Here is a 23,769-nt window from a genome sequence, read left to right as displayed (position 1 = left end):
TGCTTGATGTGAAAGGAAAACCAAAAGTGATGCAGGTCTTAAGACATTTACACTTTTGGCAAAACCAATGAGCATTGGTTCCTGGCATGCCTAAGGGGAGCAACACTGTACGGCGAATTGGGGCACCTTATATGACTGGGCCACCCATACCCCTTCCACAAGGGGAGTTACAACTTATGATTGTAAAAATATGTTTGTATATTTATCACATATCTTACCAAGTGTCCAAGCAATTCTTGTATCAAACAAGTGAATGGCTGTCTTATGCCTCATTCAGCAATATTCAAGCCATATAATAGTGGTATGTAAACAAGAGGCCCATTGGGCCTGTATCCCTCACCCTTACGCAATCATGACAAAATATACATTTGCATTGTACATGTATATAATACTGCAAATATTTCTTAATTTTGACTCTGTCAGCATTTAAAAGGGGTGGATGGCAAATCTGACAGCATGAACGTGTACTTCTCTAGATACAAATGTAGCATAAAGAGCTGAACCGTTTCCATGTTATGATCCAGGACCTTAGTTTCCCGAGGCAAGGCTGGACCCCAGGGTGAATCCTATTGGCATAGTTGTATTATTCTCTTCATAACAAACAAACGTATACAATGTATCTGTTTATTATAGGGTGGGGATAAAATCAGTTTGCATGATATGGTCAAGGTTCCAACTCCTTTGGGAGTGCTGGACAGATGAACAGAAGGGCCAGTCCTGGTAGCATATGTGTAATTGTCTTGGGGGGGGGGGGGGGGGGGGGGGTAAGCCCTTCTATTTGTACAATTTTGTATCCTCACCACCAGAGAATGCTTCCAACTAAATATGGTTGATAACTATCTTTTAGTTCCAGAGAAGAAGTCGTTTAAAGCAATATAGCTAAATTACCCCTATTTGGCCCTGCCCCTCAGTCCTTGGGGGGAATCAGCGCTACCATTTGTACAATTTTTAATCCCATTTTAAAATTTCGTTAATTTCCAATTAGAGGTTCAGAAAGAAGTCGTTTGAACAAAATTGTTGATGTACGGATGACTGACGCCATGGTATGGCATAAGCTAACCCTGGTCCATCGGACCCGGTGAGCTGCTAATAGACAAACCAGTGTTTGAAACTGAGTGACATTCAACAACAAGCATAGATTTCTTGGGACTAATTCTCGGGTCAATCAGTTCTTTAACAAAGGTCAAGGTCAACTAATCCACTGGATGAGTGAGCGAGTGAGAAACACACTTGCTACAAAGCCAGCCAGTTCCAGCCAACTCACCTGTTCCTTGAAGAGCCTGGCTAGGTGAGCACAGTCTGTTGTTTTGATGAATTCTACCACATCACTCAGTGACCACTTCAGTGGGTTCTTCTCCAGTCGGAGTATTTCCTCTTTCTTCACAGATGAATCTTGATGTTTCTAAAGTGAACATAACAATACATAATAGCTACTGATTCAGGTACTGTTTCTGAGACTGAATTAATTCAATAAACAAGTGCACAGTGTAGTTAAACAATTTTTCTTTGTTTTAAATCTGAACTCAACAATATTCCAGCTATGTGAAAGTAGCATAACAATAATGAAATCTGGACGGGTCAAACCAGTGATTGATATTGTGAACAACGATCCACACCTCCAAGATATAATGACACGCAATCAACCATATCTGACCTTCTGATCCATTGAATTGCCTCTTACAACTAGCAAAGGTTCCTGGGGACCTATTTTAACCAGGAATGATAGGAAACTATTGCATTGGTGAGCCAAAAATAACATTAGCATTTGACACGAATAACTCATTTTGGAAATTATGTCTCAACCTACATCATTTTAAAATTAAAATTACCTCAAAACAGTGTAGTGATACGTATCATATCTTAGAAAAAGTATAACACTACATATTAGATCCAGCTTCATGTGTCATTCCTCCAACACTTGAGATGTGAAATTACATCAGAAACAAGCAAGAACCTCTCATATCCCCCACCAATACCGCCATTTTCAGCCTTAGTCAAATTAGTTGCCATGGAAACTCGAAAATAATTTTTGAAAAATCCCCAACTATCAAAAGTCACCAGTTCACCTCTAGACCTATCTATGTGCCAAGTTTGGTTAAGATATCTCTTATGTTTTTGAGTTCTGCTCCGGAAATGATACGTGACGGACAGCATCCATTCCTATATCCCCTTCCACTTCGTGACGGGGGATAATAAATAATACAAAATCCACTAACCCGGGACATCCCGCTGCCATGTTTTGAGTTCATCCCAAGTCCAAGTGCACTTTGAGACTTGGTCACGATTGAGCTGTTGCCATGGTGATGTGAGGAACCATGATGGGATGTGAGCATGATTTTTTTGTGAGTCCTTCGTTCGAAGCTATATTTGGGCAGTTTGGCTCCCCGAGTACGAATGTCTGAGGGTGGGGGCACGTGGTGCGTGTACTTCCGTTTAATCCGCAAGCCCTGGCTTTGTTTCAAATCTAAGTCTTTATCTTTGGAACCGTTGGTGCTGGTGCTATCTACAGTCCTGGTGTCACTGTTAACACTATCTTTGTCATCATCGATGCAGTCATCGTTCTCATCCTGCGACGTCCGCACTTTCTTGGTAACAAAGTTGATCTTTTTTCTTTTCCGTCTTTTGCCCGGTTTCTTGGGGCCGTCCTCCAAGTTTGTGTGACCGCCAGGGGGACGTCCTACCTTCTTCTTTTTCTTGCCGTAGTAATATGCTGCATAAACACACAACATACATTTGAAATACAGATGGACTTGGTGAAGATCTCAAAATTTGTCTTTTTTAATACTAAGGTGTCACGATAAACCGAAATATCGATATATTGCTATTGGTAAGCATTTAAAGTCAATAAATCGATTGTTAAATCAGTTTCCGATCAATAGTATCAATTTCAGTTAGGAATATTGATAGTTTCAAATGTATTAACCATATCAATAAAATACATGCAATGCTGTTCAAATTTGTTTTTCTTCTGATCATCAGTGGTAGTAATTTACACATGGTAATGTGGAAGTTTCTTTTTCTTAAATTATAAGGGTAAAGAAAAAACAAATCAGTCATATCTCAAACTTTACTTTTTATTTGTTGTTATAACATTCAAAGGAAACTTTAGTTCCAAGGTTTAATTCACCTCCATCTAATTCAAATCCTTCTAAAATGATACACTGCTTGCAATATCAATAGTTATCGCAATAATTTCTTTGAATATCAATAGTTATCGCAATAGTGATTTCCAGACCAATAGTCACTCCTATTTAATACCACATTCAGCTACATTCCAGCTGTACGAGAGCTGTCTGTTAAAATCAAGTCTGGACCAGACAATCCAATGATTGATAAATGAGCAACCGTCCACACCATCAGGGTACGATGACACTCATTGAACCAAGTCATAGCACCTGATCACCCAGTCCATTTAGTCGCCTATAAGACAAGCATAGGTTCCTGGGTGCTAGCTCACTGAGATACCATGCTGCAGTTTAACATGAATACCCCACTCAGACACAGTATACTGACTCCAAGCCGACCAGTCCTTGTTTTAGCCCCTTAATGCTGAGTTTATAGTGCTAGCCCACTGAGATACCATGCTGCAGTTTAACATGAACACCCCACTCAGACACAGTAAACTGACTCCGAGTAGACCAGTCCTTGTTTTAGCCCCTTAATGCCGAGCTCCATACAGGCTAACAACAAGTAACATCTTTTAACTTCTTTTGTTATGACTTGGCCGGGGATCAAACCCAGACCCCAGAACTTCTGCTCTCCGGGCGGACGCTCTACCACTAGACCATGGAGGCTGTCTTATGTCAACATGATAGGTGTCTAGCAAAGTCACTACTTTGAAGACAAATGCAGAATACTGGGCCACTTCCATAGGCCCCCTTCTACCCATTTATATTTTTGTTCATTACGAAGCCAGTGAACTGACTGAATGTGTCAAGGATAGCACTAAGATAGCATCGAGGAATGGGGCACTGGACTGTTTGTTGTTGTTTGTTGTTTAACGCCGCACTCAGCAATATATTCCAGCTATATGACGGCGGTCTGTAAATAATCGAGTCTGGACCAGACAATTCAGTGGTTGATATCATGAGCATCAATCCACGCAATTGGGATCGATGACATGCATCAACCAAGTCAGCGAGCCTGACCACCCAATCCCGTTAGTCGCCTTTTACGGCAAGGCACTGGACTGGAAACAGGCACTAGACCATGGAATCCCCCTTCAAGTTTTCAATATTGGTTTGGTCAGTCAAAAATGAAAACACTGAATGTGTCAAGAATAGCGCTTAGATAGCTTCAAGGAATGGGGCACTGGACTGGAAATTGGCACTTGACCATTGAGTCCCCCTTCAAGTTTTCATTAGTGGTTTGGTCAGTTCAACATGAACACTGAAACCTTAAGGTACAAGTCAGCACGAACACAACTGCTCAACCAATAGCATCGGAGAACAGAGGGGGTCAAGGGTCAGCTGGCACCATTCCTTACTGTATTTGGTCTTGGTGAGTTGGGAGCAGATTTCTGGACATTCTGTGGTGAAGAGATGCGGGCTGATGAGGTTGGGGCAGCATTCCAGCTTGATGCAGATCTGTCGACAGAACTCCTCCAGCTGCGACGTGCTCTTGCAGATCTCCACCGTCGCCCGGTAGCTCTTCCCCTTGTACCTGCACATCATTAACTTATACAGAAACTAGGGGAGATAACCAGTGTCTGACACATATCTACCAGCCACTAAAAATTAATTGGGTAATGCAGATTCATTTTGCATATTATTATAAGCAAATGTGTGACTTATCTTTATTGCCATGTAAAGTGATGTAATATTTACATGTTGTTCATCACTGGTCTTGTCCATTGTCCATGGCCTGTGCTTTCCGTTAAATCATGTCAAAATACAGTGTAAAAAAATTAGAATATTTTGGTTCAGTGGATGTTGGTTGGTTGGTTTGTTGTTTAACGCCACACTCAGCAATATTACAGCTATATGACGTCAGTCTGTAAATAATCGAGTCTGGACCAGACAATCCAGTGATTGATATCATGAGCATCGCTCCACGTAATTGGGATCGATGACATGCATCAACCAAGTCAGCGAGTCCTACCATCCGACCCTGTTAGTCGCCTGCTACGACAAGCATAGTCGCCTTTTACGGCAAGCATGGGTTGCTGAAGACCTATTCTACCCCGGATCTTCACGGATCATTTCAGTGGATGTAATACAAAAGTATATTTTCCATGTGTGTCCTTATTTTAACCACTCAATTACAATTCTAACCATGTCATTGGCACCTGAATACAAGGAATTTCAAACAAAATAAAAAAAGAAGAGTTTAAGGCTTGAAAAAATAAAAGAATTGGTTCTCAGGCCATGACTATTGAAAATATAGTGCGGGCAGGCGGTGGTTTGTTTTTTGGCTTGTTCAAACTAGTATGTAACCAAATAAACAGTTGTGTACAATCAACATGGTAAAGTACACAAGCTCCTTTTGCAACCATGACCATGAGATTAGCAGTGAGTGAGTGAGTATGGTTTTACGCCGCTTTTAGCAATATTCCCGCAATATCACGGCAGGGGACACCAGAAATGGGCTTCACACATTGTGCCCATGTCAGGTATCGAACCCAGGTCTTCGGTGTCACAAGCAAACGCTTTCACCACTAGGCTACCTGACCACCCCTGAGATTAGCAGTAGAGCAATGTGTGTGTAAAGGGAAGTAACTGCGTGCTATATAGGATCACATTGTTTTTATGTATGAGGTTTTTTTATATTTTCTTGAAAATGGAAATAAAAATGAAACGAGGGGCGAATGTTATGATGATGCGGGCAGTGCCTGAGAACCAAGGCTGTTATTTTTTTTTTAGCTTATAAAGGAATCCTGCTATTTGATTTGGTTTATGGTTTATTTATTGTTTAATGCCACACTCAGCAATATTCCAGCTATATGACGGCAGTCTGCAAATAATCGAGTCTGGACCAGACAATCAAGTGATTGACATCATGAGCATCGATCTACACAATTGGGATCAATGGCATACTTCAACGAAGTCAACGAGTCTGCTTTACGACAAGCATAGTCGCCTTTTACGGGAAGCATGGGTTGCGGAAGACCTATTCTACCCCGGATCTTCACGGGTAGTGAAAAACAGTTAAAACATCCATCATGATAACTCACTTGGCCTTCAACACCTGCTGATGCATGTTGGGATTTGGCGAGCCCTCCATCTGAATCTCGCGCAGCACCCTACAGGACTTGTAGGCCACATTAATGAGCATGGACAGCACCTCCTTCATGACCAGGTTGATGGGTCCGGGACCCACACACTTGGGCAACTCCGAGATGCGTCCCTTACTCAGATAGGGGCCGGAGAAACAGCGATGATTGAAGTAGATCTTCGGGCACCAGCCGCTGCCTACAGGGGTGCAAGATGGAACGTCATTTATGAAGGGAAAGTCGGATCAATTGTCAGTCCAAGTTGGATTCAAGTCATCAAACTTCACTTTGTCTGTTCTCTCACATGTATGATGTGAGTGAGTGAGTGAGTGAGTGAGTGAGTGAGTGAGTGTGTGTGAGTGAGTGACTGTGTGAGTGAGTTGGGTTTAACGCCGCTATTAACAGTATTCCAGTTATATCGCAGCGTGTCAGCTTAATGTTGGAGGAAATCCGGAAGTGATGCAGGTCTGAGACGTTCACCACTTCGGTGAAATCCCACGAGCACGGTATGGGGCTGACAAACTTAGAAACATAATTGGCGTGAACCGGGATTCGAACCCACAATCATAGGCTTCTGGCGTGCCCAAGGGACGCAACTTTGCACAGCGAATCGCGGCGCCTTAGATGACTGGGCCACCCGTGCCCCAATGTATGATGTGAACAGGGCTTGTTCAGAGCCTAATGTGTTCAGCCCCCAAGTCAGTACGAACTACCAAATTGGAGTTACAAATTTCCCAATTCATGTTATAGTGAGCGAGTGAGTGAGTGAGTGAGTGAGTGAGTGAGTGAGTGAGTATGGTTTTACGCCACTTTTAGCAATATTCCAGCAATGTCACGGCGGGGGACACCAGAAATGGGCTTCACACATTGTAGCCATGTCGGGAGTCGAACCCAGGTTTTCGGCGTGACGAGCGAATGCTTTAACCACAAGGCTACCCGACCGCCCCAATTCATATTATATATTAATAACTGATGTTATGGATTTTAAGAATGGTCTTAATTCACTGACCAATTAGAGCAAAATAATATCTTTCAAAATTGCCTGCTTAGAGCACTTGGTTTGGAATCCTGAATGAATCCCTGGTATATAAATATCAACCTAGAAAACATATACCGTATTCGACGTAATAAGCGCCCAGGGCGTTCTCAAAATTAGAAATAGGGGGCTCTTATTAGAATATCATTTATGTGAAAAAAACAGAGTTGAAAGATAAATTTCATGGTTCATGCTGACAGCCTGAAATGTTTATGTACGACAAATATATTTTTCCAGAATTTAATTGCCCAAAATCAAGGGTGCATATAACACACAAGTGCGTATTGTACGCGCATAAATAAGTCTTGTGTACATTGATCAAACGGAAGGGGTGCTAATTGGGATTGCTCACTAGCCAATATATTGGCAAATATTGCCCAGGGCTCTTATTAGAGCGAGGCGCTTATTATGTTGAATACGGTACATGACATTTCACATATTGAACTAATTACACCATCTACACCCGAGAACTGTGCCACCAAGCGATCTTAGTGCTGCGGCCAAGTCTATGTTGGGTAATGACAATCGTAGGGCTAAGATAGCTTCAAGGAAGGGGCACTGGAGTCCATCTTTCAACAGTGTGCATGGTTTGGTGGTCCACCACCATTTCAAATGTCAGGAACCTGTCTCATTCGTTATGCTAACCTTCTCGAAGGTTGCATGATTTGAGAACACATTCAGACTTTCACTCTCCAGATCTCTTAAACACAACATAAAACCCCATTTGTATACTCCCCAGGCAGCTGAGAATGATTGTTGAGTGCACACTTAATTATTGACTGGGGTAATAATGTCTAAGGGCTCAGAGCATGCCCTCCTTCATTGGGAAGCTTCTGCAAATGATAATGCTCTGAAAAATAGAGTTAGCCTTATAATACTGTAACAGGATTCCAGCAGATCCCAATGGATCCCAATGGATCCAAGACCTACCTCCGGACTCCCCATTCTTCACCTGGGAGTAGGACTCACTCTTGTTCTCTTCGTTCCATGGTCCCTCAGCAATTCTGAAAGTATGTACGTACCAATAAAAGTAAAACTGCATGAAGAGAGAATAGGTCGGCCATAGGTGTGTAAGTGTGTGTGTGTCTCCACACTTTCAGTTTGTTTGTTTGTTGTTTAACGCTGCACTCAGCAAAATTCCAACTACATGACAGCGATCTGTAAATAACTGTGTCTGGACCAAACAATCCAGTGACTGATATCATGAGCATCGATTCACGCAATTGGAATACGCTGACATGCATCAACCAAGTCAGCGAGCCTGACTGCCTGATCCTGTTAGTCGCCCCTTATGACAAGAATAGCTACCTTTTACGACAAGAATGAGTTGCTGAAGACCTATTCTAACCAAGATCTTCACAGGTCTTCTGCTTTCAACGTCATTTCATTACATCACAGCATGTCTGCTTGATTTAAGAGGAAAAGCAGACGTGATTCAGACTTTTACCACTTTCATGAAACCCACAAGCACTGGCATTGTGCTAACAAACCTAAAAACATAATCAGGTCGACTCTGGGATTCAAACCCACAATCATATGTTCCTGGCACACCTAAGGGACACAACTCTGAATGTGTCACCTTGTGTAACACACTCTAGTAACACTATCATGGTCAACATCAAACTTACTCTGGCTGAACGACGGCAACTCGTTTCTGTATCGGTCGCTTCAAGCCGAGTTTTCGTGGGGGTTTCAGCTGGTAGCCATTGCTTTCACACCAGCCAACGGGGAACAGGTTCTGGGACTCAATACTCTCAATGTGACTGGCAACAATCTTCATACTGATGTCCAGGTGGATCCACATCAGACCATCTACGATCTTTGTGATGGTGGCTGCGCAGATCTGATTCTGATTGTCTGGGTTTACAGCTTCTAGTTTCATGCCCTTCTCAAACTCATGCACTGGGGGAGTCTGGAAAATGATTTCAAACATTTTATCACCACAGGGAATGCTGGCCGAAGCAATGGCTGTTTTGGCTTTGACTAGCCAAGGGGTAATTGATACATTAATCAAATTGCCAAAATTGGTCCTGGACCATCCGACAGTCCCTCCTTGACGTTGCCAAATATTTAATAATAAGTTAAGAATTCTGTACTGGGTTTTGAAGTATTCAGCCCTTACAACAACAGAGTACTAGTTTGAAGTATTCAGCCCTTACAACAACAGAGTGCTGGGATTTGAAGTATTCAGCCCATACAACAGAGGACTGGGATTTGAAGTATTCAGCCCATACAACAGAGGACTGGGATTTGAAGTATTCAGCCTTTACAACAGAGGACTGGGATTTGAAGGATTCAGCCCTTACAACAGAGGACTGGGATTTGATGTATTCAGCCCTTACAACAACAGAGTGCTGGGATTTCAAGTATTCAGCCCTTACAACAACAGAGTGCTGGGATTTGAAGTATTCAGCCCTTACAACAACAGAGTGCTGGGATTTGAAATATTCAGCCTATACAACAACAGAGTGCTGGGATTTGAAGGATTCAGCCCTTACAACAACAGAGTGCTGGGATTTGAAGGATTCAGCCCTTACAACAACAGAGTACTGGTTTGAAGTATTCAGCCCTTACAACAACAGAGTGCTGGGATTTGAAGGATTCAGCCCTTACAACAACAGAGTGCTGGGATTTGAAGGATTCAGCCCTTACAACAACAGAGTGCTGGGATTTGAAGGATTCAGCCCTTACAACAACAGAGTGCTGGGATTTGAAGGATTCAGCCCTTACAACAACAGAGTACTGGTTTGAAGTATTCAGCCCTTACAACAACAGAGTGCTGGGATTTGAAGGATTCAGCCCTTACAACAACAGAGTGCTGGGATTTGAAGGATTCAGCCCTTACAACAACAGAGTGCTGGGATTTGAAGTATTCAGCCCTTACAACAACAGAGTACTTGGATTTGAAGTATTCAGCCCTTACAACAACAAAGTAATGGGATTTGAAGTATTCAGACCTTACAACAGAGTGCTGGGATTTGAAGTATTCAGCCCTTACAACAACAAAGTACTGGGATTTAAAGCATTCAGCCCTTACAACAACAGATTGCTGGGATTTGAAGTATTCAGCCCTTACAACAACAAAGTACTGGGATTTGAAGTATTCAGACCTTACAACAGAATGCTGGGATTTGAAGTATTCAGCCCTTACAACAGAGTGCTAGGATTTGAAGTATTCATCCCTAACAAGCCAAGAGTACTGAGCAGCTTTTTGAGACAACATAGCAGGAATAAATCATACGAAGTTTCAGCCCTATAGGCCTAGTAGTTTCAGAGTCAATATCGTAAATAATGCACTAACGGTAGAAAACACGGGGTGCATGAAAGTAAGACGTCCAACCGGATGAAATTGAAAACATGCTAAGTTAAGGACATTTAAACCCTACAACTTGTTCCTCTCCACAACTTACCAGATCAAACATTGCATCAGGGGCTGACTGAGCATTACAGTAAGCCAGGTATTCTGACCAGCTGAAATCAGGCTTGGACCAGGCTGAAATACAGAAATAGCGTAAACATGTGAAAATGTGGAAAATATGTGATAAATGTCTATAGAATCATATTTGGATGAATTTGTTACTAAAAGTCAAAATGTGGATCCTCCCTGATATCATATTCTAATTTAACAAGAGTCATCAGGAGAAGACATATCCCCCCAGTCTGGTGCAATTCACAAATGGAGTTCAGCTTCTTATACCCTACTTCTGGTTCATCATTTGTTCATTGCCATTGGGGAGCCGGTCCGGTAGCCTAGTGGTTAAAGCGTTCACTCGTCACGCCAACATGGGTACAATGTGTGAAGCCCATTTCTGGTGTCCCCCACCATGATATTGCTGGAATATTGCTAAAAGTGGCGTAAACCTATACTCACTCACTCACTCACTCACTCATTGCCATTGGATACCTTTATTTTGATGAACAGTGATGAAGGAAAAAATAATCAGGTTCAGTATTAGCCAATATTGGAAATCATCAAACAGCCCCAATTCACCACTAGACGGATCCATAGGGCAGGTTTATCTCGAAATATATTCAATGGTTTTGGTGTTGTGCTCCCGAAACAAGCACTACCCTTAAAGAAACAAGCGTATAGTTGACAAAGTCATCTATATCCCTCGCCCATTTTTACACGTTATGGTCCCAAACCAGGTAACTGACCCAACATTTCTCTTAGCCCATGTCAAAATAGCTGCAATGGAAATTCTACAATAAACATTTCTAAAACTCCTTAATATCAAATGGCACTAGTTCAGTATGCGCTTTATATATAGACATGCAAGGAAATATTTAACAGTTTATTTGTTATACTACTTAAGTAAACCAATCCTATATTAAAACTTAAATCCAACTTGTTGTCATGGAAACATAAACAATATAAAATTCTAAAAGTGCTATATATCAAAAGGCACCAGTTCAGTATGTGCCTGGTAGACATGGAAAGTTTTGTAAGAAAGTATTTAACGTTTTTTTTTAGCTACACTCTGGAAACGAACACCACCCCTGTAGAACCTAAGTCCAACTTATTTCCATGGAAACGTGAAAAATAAAAATTTCTAAAATTCCTCAATAGCAAGAGGCACCAGTCCAGTATGTGTCTGGTAAACATGCACAGTTTTTGTTGGAAAGTATTGAATGGGTTTTGAGTTATGCTCCGGAAACAAACTCTACCCTATAGAACCTAAGTCCAACTTGTTGCAATGGAAACGTGAAAAATAAAAATTTCTAAAATTCCTAAATAGCAAGAGGCACCAGTCCAGTATGTGTCTGGTAAACATGCACAGTTTTTGTTGGAAAGTATTGAATGGGTTTTGAGTTATGCTCCGGAAACAAACTCTACCCTATAGAACCTAAGTCCAACTTGTTGCAATGGAAACGTAAAAAATAAAAGTTTATAAAATTCCTAAATAGCAAAAGGCACCAGTTCAGTATGTGCCTAGTAGACATGCAAAATTTTGTAAGAAAGTATTTAATGGTTTTTGAGTTATGCTCTGGAAACGAACACCACCCTTAAAGAACCTAAGTCCAACCTGTTGCCATGGAAACGTAAAAAATAAAAATTTATAAAATTCCTAAATAGCAAAAGGCATCAGTTCAGCATGAGTCTGATAGACATGCAAAGTTTCGTAGAGAAATATTTAACGGTTTCTGAGTTATGATCCGGAAACGATTCACGCACGCACGTACGCACGCACGCGGACGGAACCCATTTCTATATCCCCCGCCAACTTCGTTGGGGCGGGGGATGATATAAATCCCCAATAAGGAAAAAGCACTAGTTCACCACTAGGGTGTTTCAATAAGAAATATTCAATGGTCTAAAATTGGACCGCAAACGGCAAAACATGGAGGGCAGATGGACAAAAATGCTGATCGCTGTTTCCTTGTTTTGAAAAACAGTAGGATAAAAAAAAATGGATTAATTTGCATCCTTAGGCCACAAAGAATTAATCATTAGCATTCCATTTTTGTTTAAATGCAAAGCAGGAGGGACTTTGTTTTATATATTTATTTTTTTTATTAAACAAACTGTTAATGGTATCTATATACATCAACCATGTTCAGTAGTGACGCGTGCATGCGTGCATGGTGTGCATGTGTGTGTGTGTGGTGTGCATGTGTGTGTGTGTGTTGTGTGGTGTGTGTGTGTGTGGTGTGCATGTGTGTGTGTGTGTGTGGTGTGCATGTGTGTGTGTGTGTGTGGTGTGGTGTGGTGTGGTGTGGTGTGGTGTGCGTGTGTGTGTGGTGTGGTGTGTGTGTGTGGTGTGCGTGCACGTGTATGTGTGTGTGTGTGTGGTGTGTGGTGTGCGTGCATGTGTACGTGTGTGGTGTCCGTGCACATGTATGTGTGTGGTGTGGTGTGGTGTGTGGTGTGCATGTGGCGTGTGTGCGTGTGTGAGAGAGAGAGAGTGTGTGGTGTGCAAGTGTGTGTGTGGTGTGGGTGCGCACGTGTTTGTGCATGTGTGTGTGTGAGAGAGAGAGATATTATACTAGTCCACACGCATTCCGATTACATAGCGCTAGCCCACCGAGATACCATGCAGTTTAACATAGATTCCTTACACAGTCACAGTACTTGTTGTAACACCTTAATGCCAAGCTTCAGGCAGGGTGCCATCTTTCAACATCTTTTCGTATGATCAGAATATAGACCTTTCACTGTCTGAGCAGATGTTGGGTAGTGATGTGGATGGGGATGAAAATAATGTGGACTTCCACAACTAGACAACCAACCTGCAGGGTGCGTGAGACGGAGCCCTTTGCACTGACACCAGTGGATGGGGAAGATGTTTGGGCTGTTGGCATGACAACTGAACTGTACACGTTTACTGGAATGCCTCTCCAAGGAGTCTATCTCCACCAGGAAGTACCGGCTGTTGAAGATTTGGATAATAGTAGCAGGACAGATCTGGTTGCGGCTCAGAGGATTCAACGCCTCGATCTTCCAGCCTTTTTGGAATTTGTGGGTTGGGATTTCCGGCTGATCCTAGTGACAGAGGGAAGGTGTTGTGATTTTGAATGCACAAGTTACATATTCGTCCTCAAATACGTAACAAACGTCAGTAAACAATTCTTCAGAATTTACAATAACATTAAAAACACCCAATTTTGAACAATATTTTCCCAAGTTGCCTGCCGAGGTACTGAGTTTGGAATCCCAGATAAATCCCTAAGTTTGTATTTGACAGAATTTAAAAGAAATAACTCTGATTTTCACATTTATTTTCCACATTTCACTGTTTTAGGACAGATCGGTAATTATTTGAATAGATTTATATCATATATTTCAAAAAAATTATTTTTTCTTGTATTTATCAACTCAGTGACATTTGTAATTGTCCTCACCTTGAATATGTCTGCAGGCAGTATCTGGTCCTGCGTCATCTTCAGGCCTTCTTCCAGAATCTCGTTAATCTCAGCCTCAGAGCATTTCATGAAGGACTTTTCTACTTCTGAAACAAACATGTTCATTTCACATCAATATACAACATCAGTTCATTGGACCAACTTGTTATTAATATACAACATGAGTCATCATCTAACTGTTTTCATCCATACTTAATATTTACATCAGACTATTCCCCGGCAAGTACTTTAAAGTAAATCAAGACTTACAATCCCCCTGCTGAGGTACAACAATCGTAGATTCTACAACTAGTTTGTATATTGCATATATCTTGCATATATCTTGCATACTGCAATGTTATAGTCTGTAACAATTATGAACGCTTATCTTGCTAAGTAAAAAGTCTGCAACAATTATCTTGCAATGTAACAGTCTGCAACAGTTATCTTGCAATGTAACAGTCTGCAACACTTATCTTGCATTGTAACAGTCTGCAACACTTATCTTGCAATGTAACAGTCTGCAACACTTATCTTGCAGTGTAACAGTCTGCAACAGTTATCTTGCAATGTAACAGTCTGCAACAGTTATCTTGCAATGTAACAGTCTGCAACACTTATCTTGCAATGTAACAGTCTGCAACAGTTATCTTGCAATGTAACAGTCTGCAACACTTATCTTGCAATGTAACCGTCTGCAACAATTATCAACAATAATCTTGCAAAGTAAGTCTGTGACAATTATCTTGCAACGTAATAGCCTGCAAAATAATCAGTTACCATCTTGCAACATAATTCTGTAACAATTATCTTCCAAAGTAAAATTTGCAACAATTATGTTGCATTGTAATAGTCAGCAACAAATATCTTGCAATGTGAAAGTCTTCAACAATTACATGAGTCAACATTTATCTTGCAAAGTAATTGTCTGAATAAAGATATACTGTGAGATCTGTAACAGTAACAGAAGCCAGTTTGTCTACCTTTGGGAGGCTTGTAAGTGTACTTCATCTCCTTGGCCCAGCCAATGGGATGGAGGCTCTCATTCAGGTAGAACATCCAGAAGTCATGTGTGCCAGACTCCACGCCTTCATAGCGCAGGTAGAGCCTGCCTCCAACGTTCTCGATGATCTGTACGACCCACACGTTCGTGGGCTTGCAGACGTCCTGGATCTCTAGTCTCATGCACTGTTTCAGCTGATCTACAGGTGTCGTGCCCGTCATCTACAAGGGGACTAACAGTTCAAGCACAAAATATTCCCTTTACCATCACCCCTAAATATTTTGTTATTGTTTACTTCTGGATTCTGGCATAAGAGTGAGTGAGTTGGGTTTAACACCACTTTTAACAGTATTCTAGTTATATCACGGCGTGTCAGCTTAATGAGGTCAGAAAGCCCTAAGTGATGCAGGTCTCAGACGTTTACCACTTCGGTGAAACCCAGAAGCATGGGTATGATACAGACAAACCTAGAAACATAATCAGGGCGAACCAGGATTCGAACCCACAATCATAGGTTTCTGACCTGCCCAAGGGATGCAACTCTGCACAGCGAATCGCAGCGCCTGGAACGACTTGGCCACCCTACCCCCTCTGGCATTAGAAGGCACAACACTGCACCATTGCAATGCCTAAGATGACTATGTCCCTCATGTCCCTTTCAAACCAGAGGTGAGCTGAAAAGGGGTTTAACATCACACTCCATATTATTGAACTTATAATATACAGCAACATGCATGCACGTGTGCTGCTGCTTGTACTGAAATGGGGTTGAACATCGCATTCAAGATCATTGCAATATATAGCCTGCCTGTGTATCTGCTTGTATCAGGCAGGATAACAACAAGTATCTGGGCTGGGGATCGAACCACCAACCACCACCCTATCCCTCACACCATGGTGGCCGTCTTTACAAGCCAGACCTCAGGCTAGCACGTGTGCTGCTGCTTGTACTGAAATGGGGTTGAACATCGCATTCAAGATCATTGCAATATATAGCCTGCCTGTGTATCTGCTTGTATCAGGCAGGATAACAACAAGTATCTGGGCTGGGGATCGAACCACCAACCACCACCCTATCCCTCACACCATGGTGGCCGTCTTTACAAGCCAGACCTCAGGCTAGCACGTGTGCTGCTGCTTGTACTGAAATGGGGTTGAACATCGCATTCAAGATCATTGCAATATATAGCCTGCCTGTGTATCTGCTTGTATCAGGCAGGATAACAACAAGTATCTGGGCTGGGGATCGAACCACCAACCACCACCCTATCCCTCACACCATGGTGGCCGTCTTTACAAGCCAGGCCTCAGGCTAGCATGTGAAGTGCTGTACAACTATCCTGGAGTTTCCCACACATAGCAATGTTCCTTACCTTATCCAGGAGGTATGGAGGGGCCGTCCTGGCCCCTGTTAGAGATGCTACTACAAACTCCTTCCAATCGCTGAATTTGTCTTTAATGGCTGAAGACAAAATTGAAGAAAACATCTTTTTCAGAGCAGTCTGTGACAAAAACATTTCTAGATTAAACTTGACATCAATTTCAGGTGATGCGAAGATCATTACTATATGAATTATTGTAAGTAGAGTTCTCGTGTTTGTTTGTTTGTTTGGTGTTTAACACAGCACTCGGCAATCTTCCAGCTATATGACAGTGGTCTGTAAATTACTGAATCTGGACCAGACAATCCGGTGATTGACATCATCAGCATCGATCCACGCAATTGGGATACGATGACATGCATCAAGTCAACGACATAGTTGGATACTATAAAACAATTCATCATCATCATCATCATCATCTTTATTATCATTTAGAATATTTATTTACCGCTAATCAACATACCATCAGGAGGCTGAAGAGTGCGGCCATTACTGGAACACCATCCCACTGGATGGATCTCAGAGGTCATAAGGTCAGCCCAGAAGTCAGCAGACCCATCCTCTTCATAACCATCATAACGCAACCGTAGCAACTGACCACATGACATGATGACTGATGCCACCCAGTATGTGTTAGGTGATGACTTGTTTGGGACTTCCAGCTTCATGCCCTTGACAAAACCACTCTGTAAACTGCACTCCACCTAGAAGCAGACATGAAGTTCCAGAAGTCAGCTCACAAGAGGTAACCATGGTAACAGTCCACTGAATGTTTAATCCATGTCAAGTGTCATGTCGTGTCGTATCATTGTGAGATTCACACATTTGCCTCTTACGCCAAGCTTCGGTTGCTGGGGACCAATAATATTGTTTGTTTAACGCCGAAATCAGCATTATTACAGCTATATCATGGTGGTCTGTAAATAATCAAGTCTGGACCAGACAATCCATTGATTGATATCATGAGCATCGATCCACGCCATTGAGATCAATGACAAGCATTAACCAAGTCGGCGAGCCTGACCGCCCGATCCCGTTAGTCGCGTCTTACGATAAGCAGAGTCGCCTTTTACAGCAAGTATGGGACCAATAACCTGGAATTTCCAAGGTCATGGCGCATACAGTTGTTAAGGAGGTCTCCAGTTGGTACTATATAACACCCTACCCCAACATTATAAGACACACCGGCCCCACCACTACTTACATGGGTGAAGGCTGTGGGGGGTACACTGGTCGAGCCGGTCTCTAGTAGATATTCTTCCCAGATGAACTCGGACTGGTCATATTCAACCGGAATACCATCTACAATATCAAATCATCAAGTGTCAAAACAACCAAAGTGAGTGAGTGAGTGAGTGAGTTGGGTTTAACGCTGCTTTTAACAGTATTCCAGTTATATCACGGCGTGTCAACTTAATGTGGGAGGAAAGCCCGAAGTGATGCAGGTCTCTGACGTTTACCACTCCGGTGAAACTCACGAGCACAGGTATGGCGCTGACAAACCTAGAAACATAATCGGGGCAAACCGGGATTCGAACCCACAATCATAGGTTTCTGGCTAGGCCAAGGGACGCAACTCTGCACAGCGAATCGCGACGCCTTAGACGACTGGGCCAACCAAAGAAGTGATGAAGACAAAAGACATCCATATACAGGTATGGACACGATGACTGAAATCTGTCTAGTCCATTATTTACAGCAGATTTTTCTAGGTAATATTGCTGCACTTTCCCATTAAACTAGTCTCTCCTCAAAATTCTCGTCCTCAGTGACTTTGTCGAGCGAGCATGAATTAAATGCAAAAAATGTGAGAGGTCTATGCTCGCCTTAATTAACCTCGCGTTTATGTCTCGAAATGACTGTCAACAATAGACTTTCCCACTGCACACTTTAGACAGCGGAAACACAAACATGGTTTATTGAGCAGCAGTTGTAACAAGTATTTCATGTCATATTATTTCAAATTTATTACCGGTATTTTTTCACCATGACTCTCTGAAATTCAGTTGTCAACAAAAAGCATACATTTCTTATTCCAGTGATGCTAAGCATTTGAGTGAAAATGGGTAACAATAACTGACCTTCGTTGTAATCAGCCGTATCGATCATACAGAATCGAGATTTGTCATCAAGGTCATCCAAAGATTCAACTTTTGGATCCACAAGTTCTGTATTGTCCTCCATTGCTGGGTAGGGTGACTCTGCCTTTACTTCCTCCAAGGGTTTCTGTTCTGGAAGGGGGCTCTCTTCCTCCTCCTCTTCCTTCACACTGCCCGCATCAGGGGCAGCTTCCTCGGTCACGGAATTGGACTCCTCCTCCATCTTTTCAGAATCGGATGGAACAGGACTTGGTTTGGGACTTGCAACGTCTTCTACTGGTGCTGGAGAGTCTTCAGCGTTTGATTTGACATCCTCTTTGGTCGAATTGGAGTTCTCGCTATCAGGCATTTCAATATCATTCTGTATGCCTCCATCATCCATGGAGGTTATGTTTAAGATGGATTCCACGTCTGCCAAGTCACCCATTTCCTGTTTGGGGGTTTCATTACTAAAATTGCCTTCGGATTCATTACCAGACTCGGCTATGTTCTCAAATATCAGTTCTTTCGGGAGCAAGGCTGGTGCTGTGATGGAATTCAGGGAAAATGTGTTGGGCGAGGCAGCAAGTGGGGTGACACTGCCATTTTGAGGCGCTCCCATGAACGGGTTGGCCATGACTGGCTGCTGCTGAGCACTCATTATGATTGGCTGAAGTTGACTGAAGGCACCGGACAGGAACTGACCTTGACCTCCATTAGGAACAGCCAAAATTGTCTGGCTGATCGGAATCCCAAGACTTTGTGCAACAGTCGTGCAAATTTGTCCGACGGATATTGGTTGAACGAATGGATGTCCAACAGCACCAGTATTCACATTCATTGGAAAACCGAGGGTGACATTTAGCGGCGATGGTGTCCCTGGCGGAGCCTGCTGACTGGATGAGAAAGCTGATGACAAGGACGTCTGGGGAAAACAGAAGCTCTGCGGGATGGTGACAGCCCCAAGGGACTGGGCACTCAAGAGACCCTCGGGTGTGATGGGACTTGTGATGGCCGCCATTGATGTGGCTAGTTTCATCCCTTCTACAGCATCTGCTCCGGACACAGGCAAGTCTGTCATGGAATCATAAGAAATCATCAAAAAGAAACTCTAAAATAAAATATAAAAAAAACAAAAACAAATTACAACGATAATGTTTTCAGTTGACAAAATCATTTTCGGACACCATTCATGCGACCTTCAACAGAGGTATCCTCAAATCGTCTCACAGCTAGGTAACGCATCAGATCAAGACCTGATTTTAATGAGACTGATATAAAACCCCATCTATTAAAATTTGAAATTATACATTTTTGCCATCCTGAAAATGACTGAAATACACTAATATGTGGACCTGATAAAATCAATCATTATTAATCACATATTAATAAAAGAACTCATTCTCTACTAAAATCCTGACTTCCAAGAACCTGCACCTTTTTAGTACATATTATCTTAGATATGGCAGATGAAACAATTTATATATCAGGTAAAAGAAACTAAAAAACAAATTTCATTTGCATAAGATATCAATTCAGAATACAACAGCAGAATTCAGTTTTCAATTTCAATCTTCACAAATATGTTGCGCATTCTGCTTACTGGGTTTATTGATTTTATCCTTCAGAAAATCTCTGCATGAAAACATGATCGCTGTACAAGCTGTACACAATATTCCTGTATACAATAATCAGGATAAAACTGATTTTCAAAAGTATAAACATGAGTAGGAAAAAAAACATAACCGTACACTCACTGCAATTATCTATTCTTGTTTTTTGGTTTGCTGTTCAGCAATCAGCCAGCTATATGACGGCATTCAATAAACAACTCAGACAATCAAGTGACTGACATCATCAATCTACACAATTGGGATATGATGACATGCATCTACGAAGTCACCGAGCCTGACCACCCGATCCCGTTAGTAGCCTCTTACAAGATGGTTAGACTCAATAAATCTTTCCGTTTAACATGTTTAATGCTAGTAATGTACTTGAAAGATCATTATCTGAAAACAGAGACTGTCGTTATTACAATCCAATCCAAATGCATCAGACATATCTCAAATGACAAGACATCAGAAAGGCCTTGAGACGGTTGTCATAGAAACATTCCAGTGAAAATCTAAAATGTCTAAGCACGGATCACATGACAATGTGGCTCTAGTTCTTAACTTTGAAAAAGGACATCGTGAAAACTGAATAAAGTCACCATATTTATAATACCTGAACGATAAATTATCTCTAAGGTCAACAAGAAGCAAAAATCAATTTTTTTTGGATTAAGCAAGTTCATTGTGGTTCCTATCAAAACAAAATGAAGGCTGCAGGGGCAACATTTAGCCCCTAGTCTGTTACGTTCATAAACAAGGGAGGTGACTCTTACAAATAGACCACCTCCTGGTGTTGCCTGGTAGTTTACAGCAAACATTATGATCTGATGATTAATCGTTGAAAGGTAAGATCACTATCAGTCTCCTTCAGGATTGCTTTTTTCAATTTATAATAATGAAATTTTCGTTGTTTTCATTGTAATTCCTGCATTCTGATCTGCTAAATTGGTCACATGTTATTGCATTCATTTCCGAATGAATGTAAAAGAGTAAGCCACGCCTACCGAGGCAGACTACTTTTATTACTATGGAATGTCGGGGAATCCCAATATTTCTGCTCACATGAACTGCTCTGCACAGGACATTTAGCGAAATTCATGCATATTCATTGTCCAAACTACCCCTTGACACCAAAAGCCAACAGGAATGAAACGGCAAACGTGCTCGCTCGCCTGCCTTTTTCCCTGGATAACACAAATATCATGTCTTTGGATTTTATTTCTAACCTGCATTTTTCCAAATGTGTCTTCCCGTTCTAAGGGAAGTAATGTTTGAATCTTGTGGGGAACTGACAATGTTATTTGAAACAGTCGCTTTTTTCCCCGGACATATTTGTTCCGGTTCGTTAGAGTCTGACTGTTGCAGTTCTTCTCGCCTCTTGGCTTGATTGACAGGTCCTAGAAACTTTGTTTTGATCCTACTTTCCGTTGATTGGTTCTGACTTTGTGGGCGTGTTAAGTTATGTGCATAAATTAAACAATCACCTGATTCATGTCACGCCACATTATTTATTCCTATACCTATAAAGTATATCAATCTCGTCATGTTTGTCTGCTTTGATATATATACATCTGTTTTGGGCTAAACTATTGTAGATAACTATTTTCATTGTCATATTTAATTATAAGGATTGACGGTGTAGTTTTTACGGGTTATTGAGGTATGAATCGAAAAACCGATGTGAAACTTTTGTAAGATTCACATTTGCACATCGGTTTTTCGATTCACACCTCAAGGAACCGAAAAAGATACAGTCAATCCTGAATTAAAACACTGATCATGAATGCTTTACATTTTCAAATTTTATGATTCATCATCACTGAGAGTGTTCTGTAAAGTGGTGCCAGTCAAAAAGTTCATCAGCGATACAAGACCAAGAGTTTTTGATAGGATGAATGCACTGTCAACAAGTATACAAACAAATTATCAAAATACAGTAAACTTTGTTTATAGCGAACACGCTTATAACAAAACGAACAATATAACAAACTTATTTCTTAGTACCGGCCATTTGTTGTATATGTGCTGTATATATACTTATTACGAACTACGGTTATTACAAACTAAAATTAGTGATCCCTTTGAGTTCTTTATAACCTCAGTTCACTGTATGCACAATCTAAACAAAACCCATCAACAGGTTTTGTTTCTTTGTTTGTTTGTTGTTTAACGCCGCACTCAGCAATATTCCAGCTATATGATGGTGGTCTGTATCATAATCAAGTCTGGACCAGACAATCCAGTGATCGACATCATGAGCATCGATCCACGCAATTTGGATCAATGACATGTATCAGTGTCAGCCTGACCACCTGATCCCTTTTACGACAAGCATGGGTTGCTGAAGACCTATTCTACCCCGGAATATTCACGGGTCTCAAGAGGTTTTGAAAAGCTTAATTTCCCACTGTTGGAGAAATCCCAGTCCAAAATATATCTGGTTTGATGTGTGATCCGATGGCCCAAAATCTGATGCCATTCACATAATATGACTAAGATGGCTTGATGTGAAATCAATCCTTGGACATTGATACAACAAGCAACGTTACTGGGCAAATGTTAGATACACACACGTCAAAGGCAATATGCCAAATGTAACGTGAATACTTTGGGTGATTCAAATTCTTACTTGTCAACAATTTCTCAAATGCTATCATTACTCATGCAAATCTTCAGAAAAAAAACCAAATTGTTCTCCTTGAATGTTATTGGCAAACTAAATCCAATATCCTGAAAGATTTTTTTTTTTTTTTTTTTTTTTTTTTTTTAAAATTGTAGTTCAAAACTGAGTTTGTCTTGACATAATGGCTTTACCAGTAGTTTTCACTGACTTAAGAACAAGAAATTGCAGCAGCTTGCATTCACCACAGATAATTATCTCCCAATGGGTTTGTTAAGATGGTAAAACTACTATTTCTTCATAATATATGGGGCAGTGGGATAGCCTTGTGGTTAAAGCTCTTGCTAATCATGCCAAAGACCCGGGTTCGATTCCACACAGAACGGTGTCACAGAATATTGCAAAATATCAGTGTAAAACCATACTCACTCTTTACGAGATAGATTTTTTCAACAAAATACAATAGGATTGCACACATATCTACCTTGAATATATAAACATGTCAAAAAACAAATTGAGAATTAGAAATCTCACAGCACACCTAATCAATAGAAAATAAAAATTCAGGTTTTAACATAATATCCACTTAGCATGATCAGAGTTTCACTTTCTCAAGCTAATGCTTATTTCGAACTTACATGACATTGTTGTTTGATGAATTGAGAAAGGAACATTTTTTTCCTCATAACGCCGAAGGGTCGTTAAATCGTCTTTGTTTTAATTGCAATAGAGCTCAGGCTTACCATGTCCTTATCCATGGCTGAAGCTAGCTGAAACGAGATCTCTACCAACATTAATTCTAGCAAGGTAAGGAGACTTAAAAAGTTGAAATCACCCTCGTTAACTTGATTGGCAGAAGTATTGTGTTTTTTGCGAGCATCTTAAACTACTAATTGTATTGTTTTATCATGTTATCAATGGAAAGCATTTTAATTTCAAATACACCAGAGGACAGTATAAATCATTTATACACATAGTGC

At 41.2% G+C, this 23,769-nt stretch overlaps 1 protein-coding gene across 1 annotated transcript in view; it reads right to left on the bottom strand.

Annotated features, from left to right (window-relative positions):
• Nucleotides 1–23,769, bottom strand: part of LOC139444751 (scm-like with four MBT domains protein 1) — a 45,054-nt gene that overhangs the window by 8,909 nt on the left and 12,376 nt on the right. The window contains exons 3-16 of the mRNA XM_071225690.1: nucleotides 18,557–19,627; nucleotides 17,680–17,777; nucleotides 16,939–17,179; nucleotides 16,467–16,555; nucleotides 15,074–15,314; nucleotides 14,091–14,197; nucleotides 13,479–13,731; nucleotides 10,658–10,740; nucleotides 8,876–9,159; nucleotides 8,178–8,251; nucleotides 6,173–6,410; nucleotides 4,487–4,662; nucleotides 2,217–2,710; nucleotides 1,265–1,402 (exon numbers count right to left, since the gene is read on the bottom strand). Of these exons, the coding sequence (XP_071081791.1) occupies nucleotides 1,265–1,402; nucleotides 2,217–2,710; nucleotides 4,487–4,662; nucleotides 6,173–6,410; nucleotides 8,178–8,251; nucleotides 8,876–9,159; nucleotides 10,658–10,740; nucleotides 13,479–13,731; nucleotides 14,091–14,197; nucleotides 15,074–15,314; nucleotides 16,467–16,555; nucleotides 16,939–17,179; nucleotides 17,680–17,777; nucleotides 18,557–19,627 (3,587 nt within the window). The remainder of the gene's footprint in view (nucleotides 1–1,264; nucleotides 1,403–2,216; nucleotides 2,711–4,486; nucleotides 4,663–6,172; nucleotides 6,411–8,177; nucleotides 8,252–8,875; nucleotides 9,160–10,657; nucleotides 10,741–13,478; nucleotides 13,732–14,090; nucleotides 14,198–15,073; nucleotides 15,315–16,466; nucleotides 16,556–16,938; nucleotides 17,180–17,679; nucleotides 17,778–18,556; nucleotides 19,628–23,769) is intronic.

The sequence above is a fragment of the Haliotis cracherodii genome, unplaced genomic scaffold, assembly GCF_022045235.1.
Source record: "Haliotis cracherodii isolate W230 unplaced genomic scaffold, xgHalCrac1.p SCAF_6, whole genome shotgun sequence".
Taxonomy (NCBI): Eukaryota; Metazoa; Mollusca; class Gastropoda; order Lepetellida; family Haliotidae; genus Haliotis; species Haliotis cracherodii.
Note: the sequence above shows the minus strand (reverse complement) of the source record. Positions and strands in the feature narration are given on the sequence as shown.